Consider the following 25,437-nt stretch of genomic DNA (forward strand, 5'->3'; position numbering starts at 1 on the left):
GTCGCGTCTTCTCCAGTGGACAGTGCAAAGAAAAACGATGCTAGAACAGAGCCTTCAAAGACCAGGAGCAGCACGAATTCTGGAACCATAGCGAGGAGAGGAGGAAATTCTCGCCGACTCCTTGATTCTGAAATTGCAAGACGCAGAGAGCTTAGGCTTTGTTTCAAATGTGGCGACAAATATAGCCCCACCCATTAATATAAAAATAAGAACCTTTAAGTGTTGATAATAGAGTTAGGAGCCAACACAGAAGGCGAAGAAGGGAATACAGCACTCAAAACTGATGGTGGATATCCTGAACCTACTGAGGACGATACACAAATGGAATTATCTCTTAATCCCATGGCTGGGTTTGGTGATAACCACACCATGAAAGTCAAGGGGAAGATTGGAGACACATATAATCATTCTCATTGACAGTGGTGCCACCCATAACTTTATTGCTGAAGATTTGCAGAGTAAGTTAAGTCTACCCTCTGATGAAATCTCTGAATACACCATTATAGTAAGGGATGGGTATGCTATAAAAGGGAAGAGGCGTTGTAAGGATCTATGTTTAAGTGTTCAGAATCTTAATATAGTCCAAACTTTCTACCCTTTTAAGCTGAGTGGAGTTGATGCAGTGCTTGGAATGGAATGGCTGAAATCCTTAGGAGATGTTAAGGTTAATTGGAACCAATTAACAATGAAAATTGGCAACAAGGATAAGAGAGTATGCTTGCAAGGGGACCCCTCCCTTACTCGGGCCCAAACTACATTCAGATCTCTAATTCGTTCAGTAGGTAAGAAAGGAGAAGGGTTTTTGATTGAATATAAAGGGATTACTAGCAACACTGAAGATACAACAATCTTGAGCCTAAAAATTCAGAATTTGCTAGAAAAATTTCCTACAGTCTGCAAGGTTTTGGAAGGCCTACCTCCACCGCGAGCACAAAACCACGCTATCATAATTAAGCTAGGGGAGCAGCCACTAAATATCAGGCCTTACCGATAACCTTATTTGCAAAAGAATGAAATAGAAAACTTGGTGAAAGATATGCTGAAGTCAGGAATTATTCAACCAAGTACTAGTCCTTATTCAAGCCCAGTATTGTTAGTTAAGAAGAAAGACAAAAGTTGGAGGTTCTATATTGATTATAGAGCCTTAAATTACTATTCTGGATAAGTTCTTAATCCCAGCGATTGACGAGTTGCTAGATGAATTGAAGGGAGCTACAATTTTTTCCAAGCTGGATTTGAAATCTGGGTACCACTAAATTTGAATCAAGACTGGGGATGAGCCTAAAACAGCATTTCGAACACATGAGGGGCACTATGAATTTAAGGTGATGCCTTTCGGATTAACTAATGCTCTTTCCACTTTTCAATCATTGATGAATGAGGTATTTAGAGAGTACTTATGCAAGTTCGTGTTGGTATTTTTTGATGACATTCTCATATATAGCAATGGTCTAACCTCACATTTGAAGCATTTGGAGACTGTTTTCTCTATCTTGAAGGAAAACCAGCTTGTTATTAATGTAAAGAAATGCAGTTTTGTGCAACCAAAGATTGAATATTTAGGCCATCTAATATCAAAAGAAGGGGTGCAAGCCGATCCAGGCAAGATAGAAAGCATGGTGAAGTGGCCTAAACCTAAGAATGTAAAATCTTTAAGGGGATTCCTAGGGCTGACTGGATACTATCGTCGATTTGTCAAGAATTATGGGAAATTGCTAGTCCTCTTACTGATCTACTCAATAAGGATTCTTTTAAGTGGTCCCAAGAAGCTGAAAAAGCTTTTGATCAACTCAAAACAACCATGACTACACTACTTGTGCTTGCCATGCCTGATTTCTCCCTTCCTTTTGAGTTAGAAACTGATGCATCGGGAATGGGAGTAGGGGCTGTTTTGATGCAACAAGGCAAACCAGTGGCTTATTATAGTCAAAAGCTTTCAAATAGGGCTCAACAATGCTCTATTTACGAAAGGGAGCTTATGGCTATTGTAATGGCAGTCAAGAAGTGGCGTCATTATCTTTTGGGGCACAAATTTATCATCCGCACTGATCAAAAGGCTCTGAAATACCTGCTGGAACAAAGAGTAGTTGATGAAAACCAGCAAAAATGTGTCTCCAAATTGATGGGATTCAAATTTAAAATTGTGTATAAGCCCGGGACGGAGAACAGGGCTGCTGATGCTCTATCTAGGTAAGACGAGTCACTTGAACTAATGGGATTTTCATTATGGCAGTATGATGACGTGGAAGAATGGGAAAGAGAGGTACTAGCTGATCCAAAATTGAGCAAAATTCTGCAGCAACTCATTATCGATAAAGAGGGAGTAGAAGGGTACAGCTTGATACATGGCTGTCTACACTACAAGGAGAGGTTAGTTCTACCAAAGGAGTCCACCAGAATTCCTTTGCTCCTCAAAGAATATCATGACTCCCCAATGGGGGGCCATTCGGGCTACTTACACACCTATAAGCAGCTGTCTAATGTTGTGTATTGGGAGGGAATGAAAAGAGATGTCCAACAATATGTGGCAAGTTGTGAGATATGCCAAAAGAATAAATACCAAGCTTTATCCCCGGCTAGGCTGCTGCAACCATTGCCTATTCCACAAAATGTGTGGGAGGATATTAGCATGGATTTTATTACTGGACTTCCTAAATCCAAGAGGTATGACACAATACTAGTTGTGGTGGACAGACTTACCAAATATGCCCATTTTTTTCCATTATCCCACCCTTTTTCTGCCAAAGATGTTGCTGAAAGCTTTATAAGGGAAATTGTCAAGTTGCATGGGTTTCCTAAAACTATTGTTTCAGATCGGGACAGGGTTTTTATAAGCTACTTTTAGCAGGAATTGTTCAAGCAAGCTGGCACGCAACTCTGTCTCAGTTCTTCTTATCATCCAGAATCAGATAGGCAAACTGAGGTGTTAAATAGAAGCTTGGAAACTTACTTGCATTGCTTTGCAAATGAGAAGCCTTCACAATAGGCTAAATGGCTATCTTGGGCTGAGTATTGGTATAACACTTCCTATCATGGGGCAGCCGGTATGACACCCTTTAAAGTGGTGTATGGTCAGGATCCTCCAGTGTTCTTGAAGTTGAGTGGTGAACCTTCAGCTATAGAAGATGTAAACGAGCAAATTCAGGTTCGGAATCAGATCATCTCCCTCTTACGGGACAATTTGGCTAAGGCTCAAAGCAAAATGAAAGAGCAAGCCAATAAACATAGAAGAGATGTCCAGTTCAATGTTGGAGATTTTGTCTATGTGAAATTGAGACCCTACAGGCTGAAAACGTTGGCTAAGAGAGTCAATGAAAAGTTGAGCCCTCGTTTTTATGGCCCTTTCAAGGTTCTTGCGAAAGTTGGGAATGTAGCCTACAAACTGGAATTACCACCCACAGCTCGCATTCACCCGATATTTCATGTTTCACAACTGAAACAATTTGTGCCTTCGATGGTGGTGAACCCTACCATTCCTCCTTCCCTTTCTAGTGAACTAGAACTACAAATGCAACCCAAAGATATTAGAAGGGTTCGTCGGCTTATGAATGGACAGCAAGAAGTGTTGGTTAAATGGCACGATCTACCTGAATTTAAAAATTCCTGGGAAGGTGCAGACTTGATTCGCAAGAAATTTCCAGCATTTCCTTTTGAGGACAAGGTGAAATTTTTAGGGAAGGGTAATGATAGAGCCCCTCATTATTTTACTAAGACATGTCAAAGAAAGTCAAAGGGGAAGAATGACTCTAGTAGAATAATAATGACTAGTCCAGAGGTTTATCCTTCGGTCTCTAGCCGTAAGGAACAGTAGCATGTGATCTTTTGCCATAATCAAGATCTTTTGGGAGGTATGGGCTAAGGGAAAAGCCATGCCATCCATGCTGTGGTTATATTTTATCTTTTTGCTTGTATTGAGGGGGCATCTTTTGTAAGAGAATGGAGAGGAGAGACTGGCCTCTCGAATGCCAGAAGGAGTGAACCCTCTTATGAGGTTTGAGCTTGTAATGTTGTTACTTTTGTGATCATTCAAGGGAGATAGGGTTTTGGCCAGAATTAGAGGAAGACTTATAACTCTTATTTGGTTTCTCTCAATTTATTAATATCAAAACCTCAGCATTTTCCCTTCATTTATTGTTATTACTGTCTTTGTTACTGTTTCTGTGGAAATATTGGTTTGGGTCTTATTATATTTTTAATGCTCAAGAGATCTCACAATCGCATAAAACTCCTTGTCATAAGTGGAGTATTTTTGTTTTGCATCATTAAGCTTTTCGCTAAAGAAAGCCACAAGGTGACTTTCTTGGCTTAGAACACCTTTGATTCCTGTCCTAGATGTATTACAAGCAACTTCAAAACACTTTGTAAAATATGGTAAGGACAAGACTCGAGCTTCAGAAAGCTTCTTCTTAATATCCTGAAAGGCTAAAAATGCTGTAGAAGTCCACTGGAACTTGTCTTGCTTTAAGCAGTTAGTAATAGGAGCCATAATGCCACTAAAGTTTTTAATGAAGTGTATAGAAAGAAGCAAGGCCATGGAAACTTCATACTTCACAAAGAGATTCTGGCCCAAGCCATTCTCAAACGGATCAGACTTTCTCAGGGTCAATTGCTAAACCCTTTTTAAAAACTATAAAAACTAGGAAAATGACTTGATCTTGAAGAAATGAGCACTTGAGCAGGTTAACATGAAACTGTTCTTGACGCAAGGTGAAGAAAATAAACTCAAGATGTTCCAAGTGTTCCTCTTTAGACCTGCTAAAAACTAGTATATTATCAAAGTATACCACTAGGAATTTTCCTAAGTGTGAGCGAAGGAGGTGAGTCATTACTCTCATAAATGTACTTGTGGCATTTCCTAACCCAAACAACGTGACAAGCCATTCAAACAACTCATCTTGTGTCTTAAAGGTAGTCTTCCACTCATCGCCACTTCTAATCCTAATCTGATAATAACCAATCCGAAGGTCAATCTTTGAGAACTAACTGGATCCATCCACCCAAACAAGCATGTCATCAAGTCCAGGAATGAGTAACCTATACTTGGTGGTAATCTTGTTGATCGCTTTCTTCAAGAGCCATCTTTCTTTGGAGTCACAAGAGCAGGTACTACACAATGACTCATACTGTGCTAGATATAAGCCTTTTCCAACCACCCATTAACTTATCAGTTAAGCTCTTCCCTATCTCTAGAGTTCATCCTGTAATGCAGTAGAATGGGGAGTTGTGAGCCCGAAATAAAATCAATTACATGTTGGATATCTCTCATTGGTGGTAATTCAAATGGAAGCTCCTATGAAGTGATATTCTAGAATTGCTTTAAGAGATGTTGCACCTCTCCTGGTATTTCTGAAATAGTGGCAATTCATTGTGAGATTTTGGACGCCAAAATAAGCACAATCATACTTTCTCTACTTCCCTGCATAAATTATTTTTCTGTCAAAAGATGCAAGTTGTGAGTTTTAGTTTTGTGCCTTTTGATTTACTTGAGCATTTGCCATTGTTGTCAGGCTTAGCAAGACGTAAAAGGATCATCTTGCCTTCATGTTTAAAGGTATAGGTATTCTCATGACCATGATTGGTGACATTGTGGTCATAAAGCCACAGTTGATAAAGCAAAATATGAGCACCATCCATTAAAAGGACATCAGAAAGAATCTCTTCTTTATAGTTACCTAATTGAAGAGGAATGTGACACTGTTGGGTGACTGGTGAAGAAGTTTTGTCAACCCATACAACACGAAAAGGCTTTAGGTGAGGTTCTAGAACTCCCTCCATCAATTCTTCCATAAATCACTAGGCAGAGGAATAGATAAAATGCATCACACAATTCCAACTCAACGTGTCTCACATTCATGTTCATAAAATGCGTCAACATTTGCATTGTCCTCCTTATCCTCATAATGTGATTCAATAACTAGAGTATGCTGTGGGCACTTTGACACAATGTGACCCTTTGAGTGACAGCGAAACACTCAACAAGAGAAGTGCTAAGGTGAGAAGCAGGAACTATAGCGTCATTAGGCTAAGAGGTATTATCCTTAAACCTAGTTGCTTGACTAGGTGCAAAAGACAAACTGGAAGCTCATGCCTGTCTAAATTGATTATTCTACATGTCAATAAGCTTGACAGACAAGTACTATGACAGAGACTCTACTTCTAAGGTCTTATGATAAGCTTCTTCAAGGGACTCTGGAAAGTTTAACTTGAGCTCCTTTTCTATATATAGCTTGAGTCCATTAACAAATTTAGTAATGGTGCACCATTCTTCTTCATCCAAGTCATACCTAATCATAAGATCATCAAATCGAGATATATACTCAAAAGCTGTGGAAACTTGCCTTAGATTGAGGCATTTGCCATATAGTTGACTCTTATGTCGGCGCAGTTTTCTTTCAACTTGGCCTTCATTTCATCCTATATCTCAATTGGTTGATAGCCTTATCACTCAATGTTCCTTTAGACATTTTGTCAATACTTTCTAGCAGATCCCACGAGTTTTGGCTTTATAAACTGAACTCGTTAAGTACCACTCATGTCATACCATTCAAAATAACTTTCCATGCTAGCTAGCCAATCTAAGAACACACTAGGATTCAATCGTCTATCAAATTTAAGGGCCTCAACTTTAATTGTATCGGCGTTGTTATCGGTATGTGTTCTTGTAAGGCTTTCTCTATCATTCCCATGAACTGGATAATGTGGTCTATAATGTTCTTTTGGCCCTTGTCCATCCCAAATATCGTCCATGTCATCAAACTAATGATTGGTAAACTCATGAGGAGATGGTCTACTATCTTTCACCCATAGCTTTAGAGGAATGATCAATTCTAAGGGAATTACCTCTAGGTTGATTATGGACTGGGAATTGCTCATTTTTAAGATTTGACTCTCCTTTAAAGATAGGTCTTTCGAGCATCCCTTCAACCATTTTCCCTACATTTTGTCTGTATGTTAACTCAATTGCACCTATTATCTCTTTGAATCTATTGTTCATGAAGCCTTTAATTTCATCAAGTTGCTAGTCTACATATGCCCTTTTAGATTCCGCATGATGATTTTGATGATTTGGGAGTTATTGGCAATAGCAGATCTTAGGGAAGTAATTTCTTGGCCTAAGAAAGCTTGATTATTGTATAAATCACATATGGTTATACAATGACAAAAGTGGTATAGTAAAGTGCAAGTTTAAGGTGGATTTAGTAATCTAAAGAGGTAAAGTCATTTTTTTAACAATACTAATCCTTCAAGAATTCAAAGAGATCGTATGCTAAGTAGGTAACAATTTGAGTGAAGTCCTCACAATACTCTTAGGTTCAAAAACCTCACAGGAAAATTGTTAGAAAGTTTGGCTAACCTAGGGTAATTTCTTTAACCCAAGTATAGGGCCGAATTGTGTGTTAGGGTTCATAGGTTATATGAATACTGCTATCAAAAGTCACAAATCAATAACATAATGATCATTGAAATCTTTTTTTTTTAGTTAGAATGCCAAACTAAACACAATTGAAAACAAAAATTACAGTACTAAAAGAAACCTAAGTACCAAACAATAAAGATTTCAAACCTAGTTATGAATAGAATACCTCCCTTAAATAATCAAATAAGTTAGTTAAATAAGGGGATCGTCAACCATACCAGTGTACCTTTAGGATCCTAAAACACGAAATTTTACCCCCAACAAAGCTTCAGATGATGACATTTAGGGAATGCTTCTTGAATATGATCAGTCAAAGCATATAAGACTAAGTTAAACAAATAAAGACTCAAAGATGATCCTTAATGCAGTTCAATCTTTATAGGAAAGTCTTTCGTTTTGCTGCCAGACGTTCTTATACTAGTTGTTGTCCCTTCATACATGTCTTAGAGAGCTCCAACATAGGCAACTAGAACACCCTTCTTTTCTAATGCTTTCAAAAGTACTTCCCTTAGTACACGATCATAAGCTTTTTTCAAAATCACAAAAAATCATATGTATATCTTTACCTTTGTATCAATACTTTTCCATTAATCCCATTAGTAGATAAATCACTACTGTAGTAGACCTCCCAGGCATGAAGCCAAACTAATTCTCAGAAATACCAATTTCCAATATCAACCTGTGCTCAATCACTCTTTCCCATGATTTCGTTGTATGACTTATAAGTTTAATCCTTCTGTGGTTAGCATAATTCTAAATGTCCCCTTTACCTTTGTAAATAGGAACTAAAGTGCTTCTCCTCCAACCATCAAATATTTTCTTAGAATGTAAAATCTCATTAAATAATTTAGTCAACCATCACACCCCTTCTTTACCCAAACATTTTCATACTTCAATGGTGATACAATCTGATCTATTGGCTTTACCACTTTCCATTTTCTTAAGAGCTTTTTTTACTTCCCAATTGCATATCCTTCTATAAAATGACAGATTTTGTTCTCCTTCAGAGGTAACTAAATCCTCTAAGTTAATTAGCTAAGCCCCACCATTATTGAAAAGTTTAGAAAAGTAGGTCTCACATTTGTCTTTAATATCATCTGTAACCAAAATATTTCCCTTTTTATCTTTTATATACCTTACTCGTTTCAAATTTCTTGATTCTTTCCTTACTCTTAGCAATCTTATAAATTTTTCGTTCTTCATCCTTTATCCTAAGACTATTATAGAACTCTTCAAATGCTTTAGAACAAGCCTCACTCACCACCTTTCTTAATTTCTTTTTTAGCCATACGATATCTTCCTTAATTTTTATCGTTATTGTATTTTTTTCCTTACTCTTAGCAATCTTATAAATTATTTGTTCTTCATCCTTTGTCCCAAAACTATTATAGAACTCTTTAAATCTTTAGAACAAGCCTCACTCACCACCTTTCTTAATTTCTTTTTTAGCCATACGATATCTTCCTTAATTTTTATCATTATTGTACAAATGGATAGCTTTAAAACACTCCTCATTATGCATGATTTTTCTCTGTACACTATCATTCCACCACCAGGACTCATCTCTTAGACCGAAACCTTTTGATTATCTCAAAATTTCTTTTACAACCTTCCTTACCTTCTCAACAATATCCTCTCATAAGATGTTGACACTTCCTCGAGACTCTCAAATTCCTTCAGCCAAGAGATTTTTCTTGAAAATTTCTCACTTTTCACCTTTTAATTGCCACCACCTAATCCTTGGAGTTATCACTTGTCGATGCTTTTGGCTTTTACTTATACTATACACATCAAGGACCTTGTGTTGTGTCATTACAGCATCCACAAGAATCACCTTATAATTTTTACACAGTCTTCTATCCGTGTTTCTTACCAAAAAGAAATCAATCTATGACTTTAAGGCTCCACTTTTATAATTGATGAGATACTCATCCCTTTTCTTGAAACAAGTAATGACAATCTTGAACTCATACGCCAAAGAGAAATCAAGAGTAGATTGTCATTCATTGTTTAGCTCCCCAAAACCCAAACCACCATGCACCCTTGCATAATGACCTGCCTTACTCCCAACATGACCATTAAAATCTCTTCCAATAAAGATCCTTCCATTATATGGTATGCTTTGAATCAACCACCTCCAACTCTTCCCAAAATAACTCCATAAAATTGGCTTCTATCCTAACTTGAGGTGTATAAGTGCTAATAATATTTAATAGCCTGATATCCAACTATCATTTTTAAGGACAAAATTTTATTAACATCCACCACATTTTTCGTCCACTCCTTATCAACAATGATACTCACCCCATTATGTGTGCTTACTTTCCTAATTTATCAAAGTTTGAAACCTTGAATATCCTTAACTTGTTCACCCACCCATTTAGTTTCTTGCAGGCACAAGATTTTAATCTTTCTATGCATCATAATTCCTACCACCTCCATAGATTTACCAGTCAAGGTCCCAACATTCCAACTACTAAATTTGATCTTGTTCACATGGGCTAATATCTTTAGCTGTGCTCGTCTAGAATAATGCGGTAGCCCTTGCTCATTTAATACTACATCTAAGCACTAATGCAGAGGCTCTAACTCTCTTATCACTGCACTTGAGCCATGCAACGTGTTACTTACGGGCAATGACCTAGCATTAGCACAAAAATATCTATTGTTGCATTTGTTTTGTTCAGAGCATATTTTTCTTCGCTACTCTTGTCTTCCATTTCTTTCTTTTCTCCATCCTCTAATCCTTCTCCTTTGGAGGAGAAAGATGACTTCCAGATATATCCTATTACTCAGACAACTACTCACCTACCTATTATTCATGTTTACACAAAACGTCCTAAGGAAATTAATGTTGCCAGTTCAACTGCAAACCCTTCAATATAAGCTTTATTGTCAAATCCTACATTGAGAAATTCAGAGTGACCTTGATCATGAGCCAAAGAGGGTTTGACAATGATCATGCTCATGCATCTAATCCTAATCTTGACCCCCCAATTGCACCCTACAAAGGTTAATGTACTTGTACTTGTCACATTTCCTCTTTTGTTTCCTATTACCTTTTGTCTCTTGCTTGTAGTTCATTTCTTACTGCTACTATTGCTATTCCTAAGGCTATTCGCTTATCTCACTCAAGTTGGCGTTTTGCATTGGAGGAGGAAATGATAGCTCTTGAACAAAATAGTAGTTGGTCCTTAGTAGATTTGCCTATGGGGGAGGTCATTGGATGCAAATAGATCCTTACTCACAAAACGAAGCTTGATAGAACATTAGATCGCCTCAAGGTTCATCTTGTTGCTAAAGGCTATATTCAAACATATGGTAATGACTACTCAAAGACCTTCTCACCATTGGCAAAACTCTCCTCGGTTCCACTTTTCATTTCCATGGTTACTTATTGGATATTAACAATGCTTTCTTGCACTGTGATCTCCTTGAAGAAGGCTACAAGGAGCAACCACCTAAGCGTGAGAAGTCATATCATTTAAAAACATATTTATATAGCTTGAAACAAAGTCCTCGAGCTTGGTCAGGAAGATTTACCGATGTCATGCAAAAGTTTCGATTACCTTCACACTCACTTTCAAACTAAAGATTTGGAACCATTGAATTATTTTCTAGCAATTGAAGTTCTGAGGAGGAAGGGCATTCTCCTATAATCCCAAATCCAAGCAGTCACACCATATAGCTATCCTAGTCATGATGATGATAAGAGTACATTATTTGACAAACCTGAGCATAAGATTGATTGCGAAATTGAGATAGTGACTCTGAAAACATCTAATCCAATGTTTCATGAGTACACAAAGTACATTAAGATAAGATTATAGAAAACTTTACTACCTCTATGGGACACGCACACAAAGCACAGGAGAACAACTAGCTAATTCAATTACAAAAGCTCTTAAATGGAGATCGAGTAAAATATCTTTGTAACAAGCTAGGTTTAATAATTTCGAGGGAAAATATAACTGCATGTTCTTATAGTTTCACTCAATTTTGAATTAAGTCCCTAAAGTTTATTTTTTTTTAATCAAGACCTTATAGTTTTAAGAAATTTTATAATTTTAAATTTATATAATTAGGTTGTCCTGTAGCCTTTATTACTCCCACCCTCTCTTCTCTTGTATATATATCACAAGAAACAAATGAAATAATATAGGTCATTATTCAAAGGTTCTTAATCTACAAGTTGAACTATGGGTTTTGAAGACACATTCTAAGAGAAAATAATCTAATAAGAAATCAAACTGTAATATAGGTTATTATTAATAAGAAATAAGAGCAAAATATATTTTTTTAAGAAAAAACTATAAATGTTGGATAATGTGATGCATTTTTTATGAGTACATGACTAACATTATGCATGGATGATGACTTTTATTTGAAAAAAACAACATATCAAGAAAAATATAAAGCATTAAAGACTTTTTGAAGACATATTTTAAGCTAAATTAAAAAAGTTTAAGCAAAAAAATTAGATGATAAGAAGGAGGTGCAAACATTAAATAGATTTGTTTATATTGCAAAAGGCATTAAAATGTAAGGGGGGGGGGGAACCATAAAGCACAAGGGGGGGAAAAAATAATGTAATGAATTCTATATGCTGTGCAAGCATGATAGTTTCTTCAAGTCCCACATTGAAAATACATTTTAAATCATTAGCACTTTGTGAAGACATATTTAAGCAAAATAAACAAAATCAAGTACAGGAAAAAAACAAATAAATGATAGGAAGTGCAAAGATTGAAAAGACAGGCTTATATTAAAAAAATGCTTTAAAACTTAAAAAAAAAATCAACGAAAAGAACAACGAAAAAGAAAGAAAGAAAGCATGCAATGAGTTGTATATGGTGCTTGTACTTGGTGGTAAAATCAAGTCCCACATCAAAAATAAAATTTCTAAAATGAAATAAGAGAAGAAATTTTTTAAAAAATTGAGAAAGATATTAAGATAAAATATAAAGCATTAAGCACTTTTTCGAGACATATTTAAGCTAGGTAATAAAATCATGTATAGGCAAAAAAATAGAGATAGATAAAAGGAAGTGCAACAGATAAAAAGATGTGTTTATGATTTCAAAAAAAAAAATAAAGCTTTAAATTTTAACAAAAAGAGCAAGGAAAAAAGAGAAAGAATGCAAACAGTTTTATACAGTGTGTGTGCATGCATGTTTAGTCCCACATAGAAATATTTGTTTTCAAAGAAAACACATTAAATGCCTTCCACTTTTCAATCATTGATGAATGAGGTATTTAGAGAGTACTTATGCAAGTTCGTGTTGGTATTTTTTGATGACATTCTCATATATAGCAATGGTCTAACCTCACATTTGAAGCATTTGGAGACTGTTTTCTCTATCTTGAAGGAAAACCAGCTTGTTATTAATGTAAAGAAATGCAGTTTTGTGCAACCAAAGATTGAATATTTAGGCCATCTAATATCAAAAGAAGGGGTGCAAGCCGATCCAGGCAAGATAGAAAGCATGGTGAAGTGGCCTAAACCTAAGAATGTAAAATCTTTAAGGGGATTCCTAGGGCTGACTGGATACTATCGTCGATTTGTCAAGAATTATGGGAAATTGCTAGTCCTCTTACTGATCTACTCAATAAGGATTCTTTTAAGTGGTCCCAAGAAGCTGAAAAAGCTTTTGATCAACTCAAAACAACCATGACTACACTACTTGTGCTTGCCATGCCTGATTTCTCCCTTCCTTTTGAGTTAGAAACTGATGCATCGGGAATGGGAGTAGGGGCTGTTTTGATGCAACAAGGCAAACCAGTGGCTTATTATAGTCAAAAGCTTTCAAATAGGGCTCAACAATGCTCTATTTACGAAAGGGAGCTTATGGCTATTGTAATGGCAGTCAAGAAGTGGCGTCATTATCTTTTGGGGCACAAATTTATCATCCGCACTGATCAAAAGGCTCTGAAATACCTGCTGGAACAAAGAGTAGTTGATGAAAACCAGCAAAAATGTGTCTCCAAATTGATGGGATTCAAATTTAAAATTGTGTATAAGCCCGGGACGGAGAACAGGGCTGCTGATGCTCTATCTAGGTAAGACGAGTCACTTGAACTAATGGGATTTTCATTATGGCAGTATGATGACGTGGAAGAATGGGAAAGAGAGGTACTAGCTGATCCAAAATTGAGCAAAATTCTGCAGCAACTCATTATCGATAAAGAGGGAGTAGAAGGGTACAGCTTGATACATGGCTGTCTACACTACAAGGAGAGGTTAGTTCTACCAAAGGAGTCCACCAGAATTCCTTTGCTCCTCAAAGAATATCATGACTCCCCAATGGGGGGCCATTCGGGCTACTTACACACCTATAAGCAGCTGTCTAATGTTGTGTATTGGGAGGGAATGAAAAGAGATGTCCAACAATATGTGGCAAGTTGTGAGATATGCCAAAAGAATAAATACCAAGCTTTATCCCCGGCTAGGCTGCTGCAACCATTGCCTATTCCACAAAATGTGTGGGAGGATATTAGCATGGATTTTATTACTGGACTTCCTAAATCCAAGAGGTATGACACAATACTAGTTGTGGTGGACAGACTTACCAAATATGCCCATTTTTTTCCATTATCCCACCCTTTTTCTGCCAAAGATGTTGCTGAAAGCTTTATAAGGGAAATTGTCAAGTTGCATGGGTTTCCTAAAACTATTGTTTCAGATCGGGACAGGGTTTTTATAAGCTACTTTTAGCAGGAATTGTTCAAGCAAGCTGGCACGCAACTCTGTCTCAGTTCTTCTTATCATCCAGAATCAGATAGGCAAACTGAGGTGTTAAATAGAAGCTTGGAAACTTACTTGCATTGCTTTGCAAATGAGAAGCCTTCACAATAGGCTAAATGGCTATCTTGGGCTGAGTATTGGTATAACACTTCCTATCATGGGGCAGCCGGTATGACACCCTTTAAAGTGGTGTATGGTCAGGATCCTCCAGTGTTCTTGAAGTTGAGTGGTGAACCTTCAGCTATAGAAGATGTAAACGAGCAAATTCAGGTTCGGAATCAGATCATCTCCCTCTTACGGGACAATTTGGCTAAGGCTCAAAGCAAAATGAAAGAGCAAGCCAATAAACATAGAAGAGATGTCCAGTTCAATGTTGGAGATTTTGTCTATGTGAAATTGAGACCCTACAGGCTGAAAACGTTGGCTAAGAGAGTCAATGAAAAGTTGAGCCCTCGTTTTTATGGCCCTTTCAAGGTTCTTGCGAAAGTTGGGAATGTAGCCTACAAACTGGAATTACCACCCACAGCTCGCATTCACCCGATATTTCATGTTTCACAACTGAAACAATTTGTGCCTTCGATGGTGGTGAACCCTACCATTCCTCCTTCCCTTTCTAGTGAACTAGAACTACAAATGCAACCCAAAGATATTAGAAGGGTTCGTCGGCTTATGAATGGACAGCAAGAAGTGTTGGTTAAATGGCACGATCTACCTGAATTTAAAAATTCCTGGGAAGGTGCAGACTTGATTCGCAAGAAATTTCCAGCATTTCCTTTTGAGGACAAGGTGAAATTTTTAGGGAAGGGTAATGATAGAGCCCCTCATTATTTTACTAAGACATGTCAAAGAAAGTCAAAGGGGAAGAATGACTCTAGTAGAATAATAATGACTAGTCCAGAGGTTTATCCTTCGGTCTCTAGCCGTAAGGAACAGTAGCATGTGATCTTTTGCCATAATCAAGATCTTTTGGGAGGTATGGGCTAAGGGAAAAGCCATGCCATCCATGCTGTGGTTATATTTTATCTTTTTGCTTGTATTGAGGGGGCATCTTTTGTAAGAGAATGGAGAGGAGAGACTGGCCTCTCGAATGCCAGAAGGAGTGAACCCTCTTATGAGGTTTGAGCTTGTAATGTTGTTACTTTTGTGATCATTCAAGGGAGATAGGGTTTTGGCCAGAATTAGAGGAAGACTTATAACTCTTATTTGGTTTCTCTCAATTTATTAATATCAAAACCTCAGCATTTTCCCTTCATTTATTGTTATTACTGTCTTTGTTACTGTTTCTGTGGAAATATTGGTTTGGGTCTTATTATATTTTTAATGCTCAAGAGATCTCACAATCGCATAAAACTCCTTGTCATAAGTGGAGTATTTTTGTTTTGCATCATTAAGCTTTTCGCTAAAGAAAGCCACAAGGTGACTTTCTTGGCTTAGAACACCTTTGATTCCTGTCCTAGATGTATTACAAGCAACTTCAAAACACTTTGTAAAATATGGTAAGGACAAGACTCGAGCTTCAGAAAGCTTCTTCTTAATATCCTGAAAGGCTAAAAATGCTGTAGAAGTCCACTGGAACTTGTCTTGCTTTAAGCAGTTAGTAATAGGAGCCATAATGCCACTAAAGTTTTTAATGAAGTGTATAGAAAGAAGCAAGGCCATGGAAACTTCATACTTCACAAAGAGATTCTGGCCCAAGCCATTCTCAAACGGATCAGACTTTCTCAGGGTCAATTGCTAAACCCTTTTTAAAAACTATAAAAACTAGGAAAATGACTTGATCTTGAAGAAATGAGCACTTGAGCAGGTTAACATGAAACTGTTCTTGACGCAAGGTGAAGAAAATAAACTCAAGATGTTCCAAGTGTTCCTCTTTAGACCTGCTAAAAACTAGTATATTATCAAAGTATACCACTAGGAATTTTCCTAAGTGTGAGCGAAGGAGGTGAGTCATTACTCTCATAAATGTACTTGTGGCATTTCCTAACCCAAACAACGTGACAAGCCATTCAAACAACTCATCTTGTGTCTTAAAGGTAGTCTTCCACTCATCGCCACTTCTAATCCTAATCTGATAATAACCAATCCGAAGGTCAATCTTTGAGAACTAACTGGATCCATCCACCCAAACAAGCATGTCATCAAGTCCAGGAATGAGTAACCTATACTTGGTGGTAATCTTGTTGATCGCTTTCTTCAAGAGCCATCTTTCTTTGGAGTCACAAGAGCAGGTACTACACAATGACTCATACTGTGCTAGATATAAGCCTTTTCCAACCACCCATTAACTTATCAGTTAAGCTCTTCCCTATCTCTAGAGTTCATCCTGTAATGCAGTAGAATGGGGAGTTGTGAGCCCGAAATAAAATCAATTACATGTTGGATATCTCTCATTGGTGGTAATTCAAATGGAAGCTCCTATGAAGTGATATTCTAGAATTGCTTTAAGAGATGTTGCACCTCTCCTGGTATTTCTGAAATAGTGGCAATTCATTGTGAGATTTTGGACGCCAAAATAAGCACAATCATACTTTCTCTACTTCCCTGCATAAATTATTTTTCTGTCAAAAGATGCAAGTTGTGAGTTTTAGTTTTGTGCCTTTTGATTTACTTGAGCATTTGCCATTGTTGTCAGGCTTAGCAAGACGTAAAAGGATCATCTTGCCTTCATGTTTAAAGGTATAGGTATTCTCATGACCATGATTGGTGACATTGTGGTCATAAAGCCACAGTTGATAAAGCAAAATATGAGCACCATCCATTAAAAGGACATCAGAAAGAATCTCTTCTTTATAGTTACCTAATTGAAGAGGAATGTGACACTGTTGGGTGACTGGTGAAGAAGTTTTGTCAACCCATACAACACGAAAAGGCTTTAGGTGAGGTTCTAGAACTCCCTCCATCAATTCTTCCATAAATCACTAGGCAGAGGAATAGATAAAATGCATCACACAATTCCAACTCAACGTGTCTCACATTCATGTTCATAAAATGCGTCAACATTTGCATTGTCCTCCTTATCCTCATAATGTGATTCAATAACTAGAGTATGCTGTGGGCACTTTGACACAATGTGACCCTTTGAGTGACAGCGAAACACTCAACAAGAGAAGTGCTAAGGTGAGAAGCAGGAACTATAGCGTCATTAGGCTAAGAGGTATTATCCTTAAACCTAGTTGCTTGACTAGGTGCAAAAGACAAACTGGAAGCTCATGCCTGTCTAAATTGATTATTCTACATGTCAATAAGCTTGACAGACAAGTACTATGACAGAGACTCTACTTCTAAGGTCTTATGATAAGCTTCTTCAAGGGACTCTGGAAAGTTTAACTTGAGCTCCTTTTCTATATATAGCTTGAGTCCATTAACAAATTTAGTAATGGTGCACCATTCTTCTTCATCCAAGTCATACCTAATCATAAGATCATCAAATCGAGATATATACTCAAAAGCTGTGGAAACTTGCCTTAGATTGAGGCATTTGCCATATAGTTGACTCTTATGTCGGCGCAGTTTTCTTTCAACTTGGCCTTCATTTCATCCTATATCTCAATTGGTTGATAGCCTTATCACTCAATGTTCCTTTAGACATTTTGTCAATACTTTCTAGCAGATCCCACGAGTTTTGGCTTTATAAACTGAACTCGTTAAGTACCACTCATGTCATACCATTCAAAATAACTTTCCATGCTAGCTAGCCAATCTAAGAACACACTAGGATTCAATCGTCTATCAAATTTAAGGGCCTCAACTTTAATTGTATCGGCGTTGTTATCGGTATGTGTTCTTGTAAGGCTTTCTCTATCATTCCCATGAACTGGATAATGTGGTCTATAATGTTTTTTGGCCCTTGTCCATCCCAAATATCGTCCATGTCATCAAACTAATGATTGGTAAACTCATGAGGAGATGGTCTACTATCTTTCACCCATAGCTTTAGAGGAATGATCAATTCTAAGGGAATTACCTCTAGGTTGATTATGGACTGGGAATTGCTCATTTTTAAGATTTGACTCTCCTTTAAAGATAGGTCTTTCGAGCATCCCTTCAACCATTTTCCCTACATTTTGTCTGTATGTTAACTCAATTGCACCTATTATCTCTTTGAATCTATTGTTCATGAAGCCTTTAATTTCATCAAGTTGCTAGTCTACATATGCCCTTTTAGATTCCGCATGATGATTTTGATGATTTGGGAGTTATTGGCAATAGCAGATCTTAGGGAAGTAATTTCTTGGCCTAAGAAAGCTTGATTATTGTATAAATCACATATGGTTATACAATGACAAAAGTGGTATAGTAAAGTGCAAGTTTAAGGTGGATTTAGTAATCTAAAGAGGTAAAGTCATTTTTTTAACAATACTAATCCTTCAAGAATTCAAAGAGATCGTATGCTAAGTAGGTAACAATTTGAGTGAAGTCCTCACAATACTCTTAGGTTCAAAAACCTCACAGGAAAATTGTTAGAAAGTTTGGCTAACCTAGGGTAATTTCTTTAACCCAAGTATAGGGCCGAATTGTGTGTTAGGGTTCATAGGTTATATGAATACTGCTATCAAAAGTCACAAATCAATAACATAATGATCATTGAAATCTTTTTTTTTAGTTAGAATGCCAAACTAAACACAATTGAAAACAAAAATTACAGTACTAAAAGAAACCTAAGTACCAAACAATAAAGATTTCAAACCTAGTTATGAATAGAATACCTCCCTTAAATAATCAAATAAGTTAGTTAAATAAGGGGATCGTCAACCATACCAGTGTACCTTTAGGATCCTAAAACACGAAATTTTACCCCCAACAAAGCTTCAGATGATGACATTTAGGGAATGCTTCTTGAATATGATCAGTCAAAGCATATAAGACTAAGTTAAACAAATAAAGACTCAAAGATGATCCTTAATGCAGTTCAATCTTTATAGGAAAGTCTTTCGTTTTGCTGCCAGACGTTCTTATACTAGTTGTTGTCCCTTCATACATGTCTTAGAGAGCTCCAACATAGGCAACTAGAACACCCTTCTTTTCTAATGCTTTCAAAAGTACTTCCCTTAGTACACGATCATAAGCTTTTTTCAAAATCACAAAAAATCATATGTATATCTTTACCTTTGTATCAATACTTTTCCATTAATCCCATTAGTAGATAAATCACTACTGTAGTAGACCTCCCAGGCATGAAGCCAAACTAATTCTCAGAAATACCAATTTCCAATATCAACCTGTGCTCAATCACTCTTTCCCATGATTTCGTTGTATGACTTATAAGTTTAATCCTTCTGTGGTTAGCATAATTCTAAATGTCCCCTTTACCTTTGTAAATAGGAACTAAAGTGCTTCTCCTCCAACCATCAAATATTTTCTTAGAATGTAAAATCTCATTAAATAATTTAGTCAACCATCACACCCCTTCTTTACCCAAACATTTTCATACTTCAATGGTGATACAATCTGATCTATTGGCTTTACCACTTTCCATTTTCTTAAGAGCTTTTTTTACTTCCCAATTGCATATCCTTCTATAAAATGACAGATTTTGTTCTCCTTCAGAGGTAACTAAATCCTCTAAGTTAATTAGCTAAGCCCCACCATTATTGAAAAGTTTAGAAAAGTAGGTCTCACATTTGTCTTTAATATCATCTGTAACCAAAATATTTCCCTTTTTATCTTTTATATACCTTACTCGTTTCAAATTTCTTGATTCTTTCCTTACTCTTAGCAATCTTATAAATTTTTCGTTCTTCATCCTTTATCCTAAGACTATTATAGAACTCTTCAAATGCTTTAGAACAAGCCTCACTCACCACCTTTCTTAATTTCTTTTTTAGCCATACGATATCTTCCTTAATTTTTATCGTTATTGTATTTTTTTCCTTACTCTTAGCAATCTTATAAATTATTTGTTCTTCATCCTTTGTCCCAAAACTATTATAGAACTCTTTAAATCTTTAGAACAAGCCTCACTCACCACCTTTCTTAATTTCTTTTTTAGCCATACGATATCTTCCTTAATTTTTATCATTATTGTACAAATGGATAGCTTTAAAACACTCCTCATTATGCATGATTTTTCTCTGTACACTATCATTCCACCACCAGGACTCATCTCTTAGACCGAAACCTTTTGATTATCTCAAAATTTCTTTTACAACCTTCCTTACCTTCTCAACAATATCCTCTCATAAGATGTTGACACTTCCTCGAGACTCTCAAATTCCTTCAGCCAAGAGATTTTTCTTGAAAATTTCTCACTTTTCACCTTTTAATTGCCACCACCTAATCCTTGGAGTTATCACTTGTCGATGCTTTTGGCTTTTACTTATACTATACACATCAAGGACCTTGTGTTGTGTCATTACAGCATCCACAAGAATCACCTTATAATTTTTACACAGTCTTCTATCCGTGTTTCTTACCAAAAAGAAATCAATCTATGACTTTAAGGCTCCACTTTTATAATTGATGAGATACTCATCCCTTTTCTTGAAACAAGTAATGACAATCTTGAACTCATACGCCAAAGAGAAATCAAGAGTAGATTGTCATTCATTGTTTAGCTCCCCAAAACCCAAACCACCATGCACCCTTGCATAATGACCTGCCTTACTCCCAACATGACCATTAAAATCTCTTCCAATAAAGATCCTTCCATTATATGGTATGCTTTGAATCAACCACCTCCAACTCTTCCCAAAATAACTCCATAAAATTGGCTTCTATCCTAACTTGAGGTGTATAAGTGCTAATAATATTTAATAGCCTGATATCCAACTATCATTTTTAAGGACAAAATTTTATTAACATCCACCACATTTTTCGTCCACTCCTTATCAACAATGATACTCACCCCATTATGTGTGCTTACTTTCCTAATTTATCAAAGTTTGAAACCTTGAATATCCTTAACTTGTTCACCCACCCATTTAGTTTCTTGCAGGCACAAGATTTTAATCTTTCTATGCATCATAATTCCTACCACCTCCATAGATTTACCAGTCAAGGTCCCAACATTCCAACTACTAAATTTGATCTTGTTCACATGGGCTAATATCTTTAGCTGTGCTCGTCTAGAATAATGCGGTAGCCCTTGCTCATTTAATACTACATCTAAGCACTAATGCAGAGGCTCTAACTCTCTTATCACTGCACTTGAGCCATGCAACGTGTTACTTACGGGCAATGACCTAGCATTAGCACAAAAATATCTATTGTTGCATTTGTTTTGTTCAGAGCATATTTTTCTTCGCTACTCTTGTCTTCCATTTCTTTCTTTTCTCCATCCTCTAATCCTTCTCCTTTGGAGGAGAAAGATGACTTCCAGATATATCCTATTACTCAGACAACTACTCACCTACCTATTATTCATGTTTACACAAAACGTCCTAAGGAAATTAATGTTGCCAGTTCAACTGCAAACCCTTCAATATAAGCTTTATTGTCAAATCCTACATTGAGAAATTCAGAGTGACCTTGATCATGAGCCAAAGAGGGTTTGACAATGATCATGCTCATGCATCTAATCCTAATCTTGACCCCCCAATTGCACCCTACAAAGGTTAATGTACTTGTACTTGTCACATTTCCTCTTTTGTTTCCTATTACCTTTTGTCTCTTGCTTGTAGTTCATTTCTTACTGCTACTATTGCTATTCCTAAGGCTATTCGCTTATCTCACTCAAGTTGGCGTTTTGCATTGGAGGAGGAAATGATAGCTCTTGAACAAAATAGTAGTTGGTCCTTAGTAGATTTGCCTATGGGGGAGGTCATTGGATGCAAATAGATCCTTACTCACAAAACGAAGCTTGATAGAACATTAGATCGCCTCAAGGTTCATCTTGTTGCTAAAGGCTATATTCAAACATATGGTAATGACTACTCAAAGACCTTCTCACCATTGGCAAAACTCTCCTCGGTTCCACTTTTCATTTCCATGGTTACTTATTGGATATTAACAATGCTTTCTTGCACTGTGATCTCCTTGAAGAAGGCTACAAGGAGCAACCACCTAAGCGTGAGAAGTCATATCATTTAAAAACATATTTATATAGCTTGAAACAAAGTCCTCGAGCTTGGTCAGGAAGATTTACCGATGTCATGCAAAAGTTTCGATTACCTTCACACTCACTTTCAAACTAAAGATTTGGAACCATTGAATTATTTTCTAGCAATTGAAGTTCTGAGGAGGAAGGGCATTCTCCTATAATCCCAAATCCAAGCAGTCACACCATATAGCTATCCTAGTCATGATGATGATAAGAGTACATTATTTGACAAACCTGAGCATAAGATTGATTGCGAAATTGAGATAGTGACTCTGAAAACATCTAATCCAATGTTTCATGAGTACACAAAGTACATTAAGATAAGATTATAGAAAACTTTACTACCTCTATGGGACACGCACACAAAGCACAGGAGAACAACTAGCTAATTCAATTACAAAAGCTCTTAAATGGAGATCGAGTAAAATATCTTTGTAACAAGCTAGGTTTAATAATTTCGAGGGAAAATATAACTGCATGTTCTTATAGTTTCACTCAATTTTGAATTAAGTCCCTAAAGTTTATTTTTTTTTAATCAAGACCTTATAGTTTTAAGAAATTTTATAATTTTAAATTTATATAATTAGGTTGTCCTGTAGCCTTTATTACTCCCACCCTCTCTTCTCTTGTATATATATCACAAGAAACAAATGAAATAATATAGGTCATTATTCAAAGGTTCTTAATCTACAAGTTGAACTATGGGTTTTGAAGACACATTCTAAGAGAAAAATAATCTAATAAGAAATCAAACTGTAATATAGGTTATTATTAATAAGAAATAAGAGCAAAATATATTTTTTAAGAAAAAACTATAAATGTTGGATAATGTGATGCATTTTTTATGAGTACATGACTAACATTATGCATGGATGATGACTTTTATTTGAAAAAAACAACATATCAAGAAAAATATAAAGCATTAAAGACTTTTTGAAGACATATTTTAAGCTAAATTAAAAAAGTTTAAGCAAAAAAATTAGATGATAAGAAGGAGGTGCAAACATTAAATAGATTTGTTTATATTGCAAAAGGCATTAAAATGTAAGGGGGGGGGGGAACCATAAAGCACAAGGGGGGGAAAAAATAATGTAATGAATTCTATATGCTGTGCAAGCATGATAGTTTCTTCAAGTCCCACATTGAAAATACATTTTAAATCATTAGCACTTTGTGAAGACATATTTAAGCAAAATAAACAAATCAAGTACAGGAAAAAAAAACAAATAAATGATAGGAAGTGCAAAGATTGAAAAGACAGGCTTATATTAAAAAAATGCTTTAAAACTTAAAAAAAAAATCAACGAAAAGAACAACGAAAAAGAAAGAAAGAAAGCATGCAATGAGTTGTATATGGTGCTTGTACTTGGTGGTAAAATCAAGTCCCACATCAAAAATAAAATTTCTAAAATGAAATAAGAGAAGAAATTTTTTAAAAAATTGAGAAAGATATTAAGATAAAATATAAAGCATTAAGCACTTTTTCGAGACATATTTAAGCTAGGTAATAAAATCATGTATAGGCAAAAAAATAGAGATAGATAAAAGGAAGTGCAACAGATAAAAAGATGTGTTTATGATTTCAAAAAAAAAATAAAGCTTTAAATTTTAACAAAAAGAGCAAGGAAAAAAGAGAAAGAATGCAAACAGTTTTATACAGTGTGTGTGCATGCATGTTTAGTCCCACATAGAAATATTTGTTTTCAAAGAAAACACATTAAATGCCTTCATAATATGATACAAGTTTTTAAGAATATAAGATAAACACTCTTTATAAATGACGAATTTTTACTTAAAAATTCAGAAAGACACAAATAAAAATGTGAAGCAATAGGCAACGCAAAGAAAATGTTAAGCAAAAATCATTTTTTGGAAACATATTTAAGCTAAACAAAAAATCATGTTTATAAACAAATATATATATATATATATATATATATAAAGTAATAGGAAGTGCTAAGATTAAAAGATGTGCTCGTGTTAAAAAAAAAGTTAAAATGAAAGAAAAAATTAAACAAAAGGAGGAGGGAAAAAAGAGAAAGAACGTAACGAGTTATACTATAGAAATATTTTAAAAAATTGAGAAAATAAGAGATGACTTTTATTTAAAGAAAATAAATTATGTTTATTTAAAAATTGAGAAAGAAATTCAAGCATAGGAAAAAAATAGATATAAATAATAATAAGAAGTGCAAAGATTAAAAAAATGGGCTTACAAATCAAAAAGTAAAAAAGATGGATTATATTTAAAAAAAGCTTTAAAATGTAAGAAAAAAATCACAAAAAAAGGACAAGGCCAAAAAGAGAGAAAATGTAATGCATGCATGCTTCCTCAAGTACCACTTAAAAATATTTATTTTTAAAGAAAATACTTTAAATACTTGATACATTTTTTTATGAATATATGATTAACATTCATCATAAAAGATGAATTTTAATTAAAAATTCGAAAGATATCAATAACATTTCTTGAAGACATATTTGTGCTAAATAAAAAAAATAAAGTTTAAATAAAAATATAGATAAAGAACTTTTTGAAGACATATTAGGAAGTGCAAACATTAAAAACATATGCTTATATTTAAAAAAGCTTTAAAGAGCAAAAAAAAAATTCAACAAAAGGTACGAGAAAAAAAAAAAGAAAGAAAAGAATACAATGAATTATAATTGGGGTGTATCTGTGTGGTGGTTTCATCAAGTCTCACATGGAAAATATAAAAAAGGAATCAAGAAAAATATAAAACATTAAGCACTTTTGAAAAGATATCTTATCAAAAAATTATGTTTAAACAAAAAATATAGATAAATAATAGAAAGTACAAACATTAAAAAGATGTGTTGATATTTAAAAACCTTTAAAATGTAAAAGAAAATAAAGGAAATAAAAGAACTGAGAAATATGTCAAGAAAAAAATAGTACTGAGAAATCATTTCTATAAACAAAAATATATATATAAGTAATAGGAAGTGCAAAGATTAAAAGATGTCCTTGTGTTTTAAAAAAGTTAAAATGAAAGGGAAAAAAAATAACAAAAGGAGGAGGAAAAAAAGAGAAAGAATGTAATTAGTTATGTTAAACAAAGATATTTAAAAATTTAAAAAATAAGAGATGACTTTATTTAAAGAAAATAGGAGATGACTTCTATTTAAAAATTGAGAAAGAAATCAAGAAAAAAAATAAATCATAAAGCACTTTTTGAAGACATATTTAAGCTGAATAAGAAATTCGAGTATAGT

General features: G+C 35.3%; 1 protein-coding gene across 1 annotated transcript; it reads left to right on the forward strand.

Moving 5' to 3' along the window:
- The first annotated feature begins 14,333 nt into the window (after positions 1-14,333).
- On the forward strand, positions 14,334-15,098 carry LOC129296671 (uncharacterized). The gene has a single exon (XM_054935258.1). The coding sequence runs from the start codon at positions 14,334-14,336 to the stop codon at positions 15,096-15,098; it is 765 nt and encodes a 254-aa protein (XP_054791233.1).
- The last annotated feature ends 10,339 nt before the right edge of the window (positions 15,099-25,437 follow it).

This window comes from Prosopis cineraria, unplaced genomic scaffold (genome assembly GCF_029017545.1).
Source record: "Prosopis cineraria cultivar Desert tree isolate PC_DT_omini unplaced genomic scaffold, ASM2901754v1 PC380, whole genome shotgun sequence".
NCBI lineage: Eukaryota > Viridiplantae > Streptophyta > Magnoliopsida > Fabales > Fabaceae > Prosopis > Prosopis cineraria.

Coding starts and splice junctions, on each gene's coding strand:
- LOC129296671 (XM_054935258.1), top strand. CDS start 14,334: ATGACACCCTTTAAAGTGGTGTATGGTCAGGATCCTCCAGTGTTCTTG.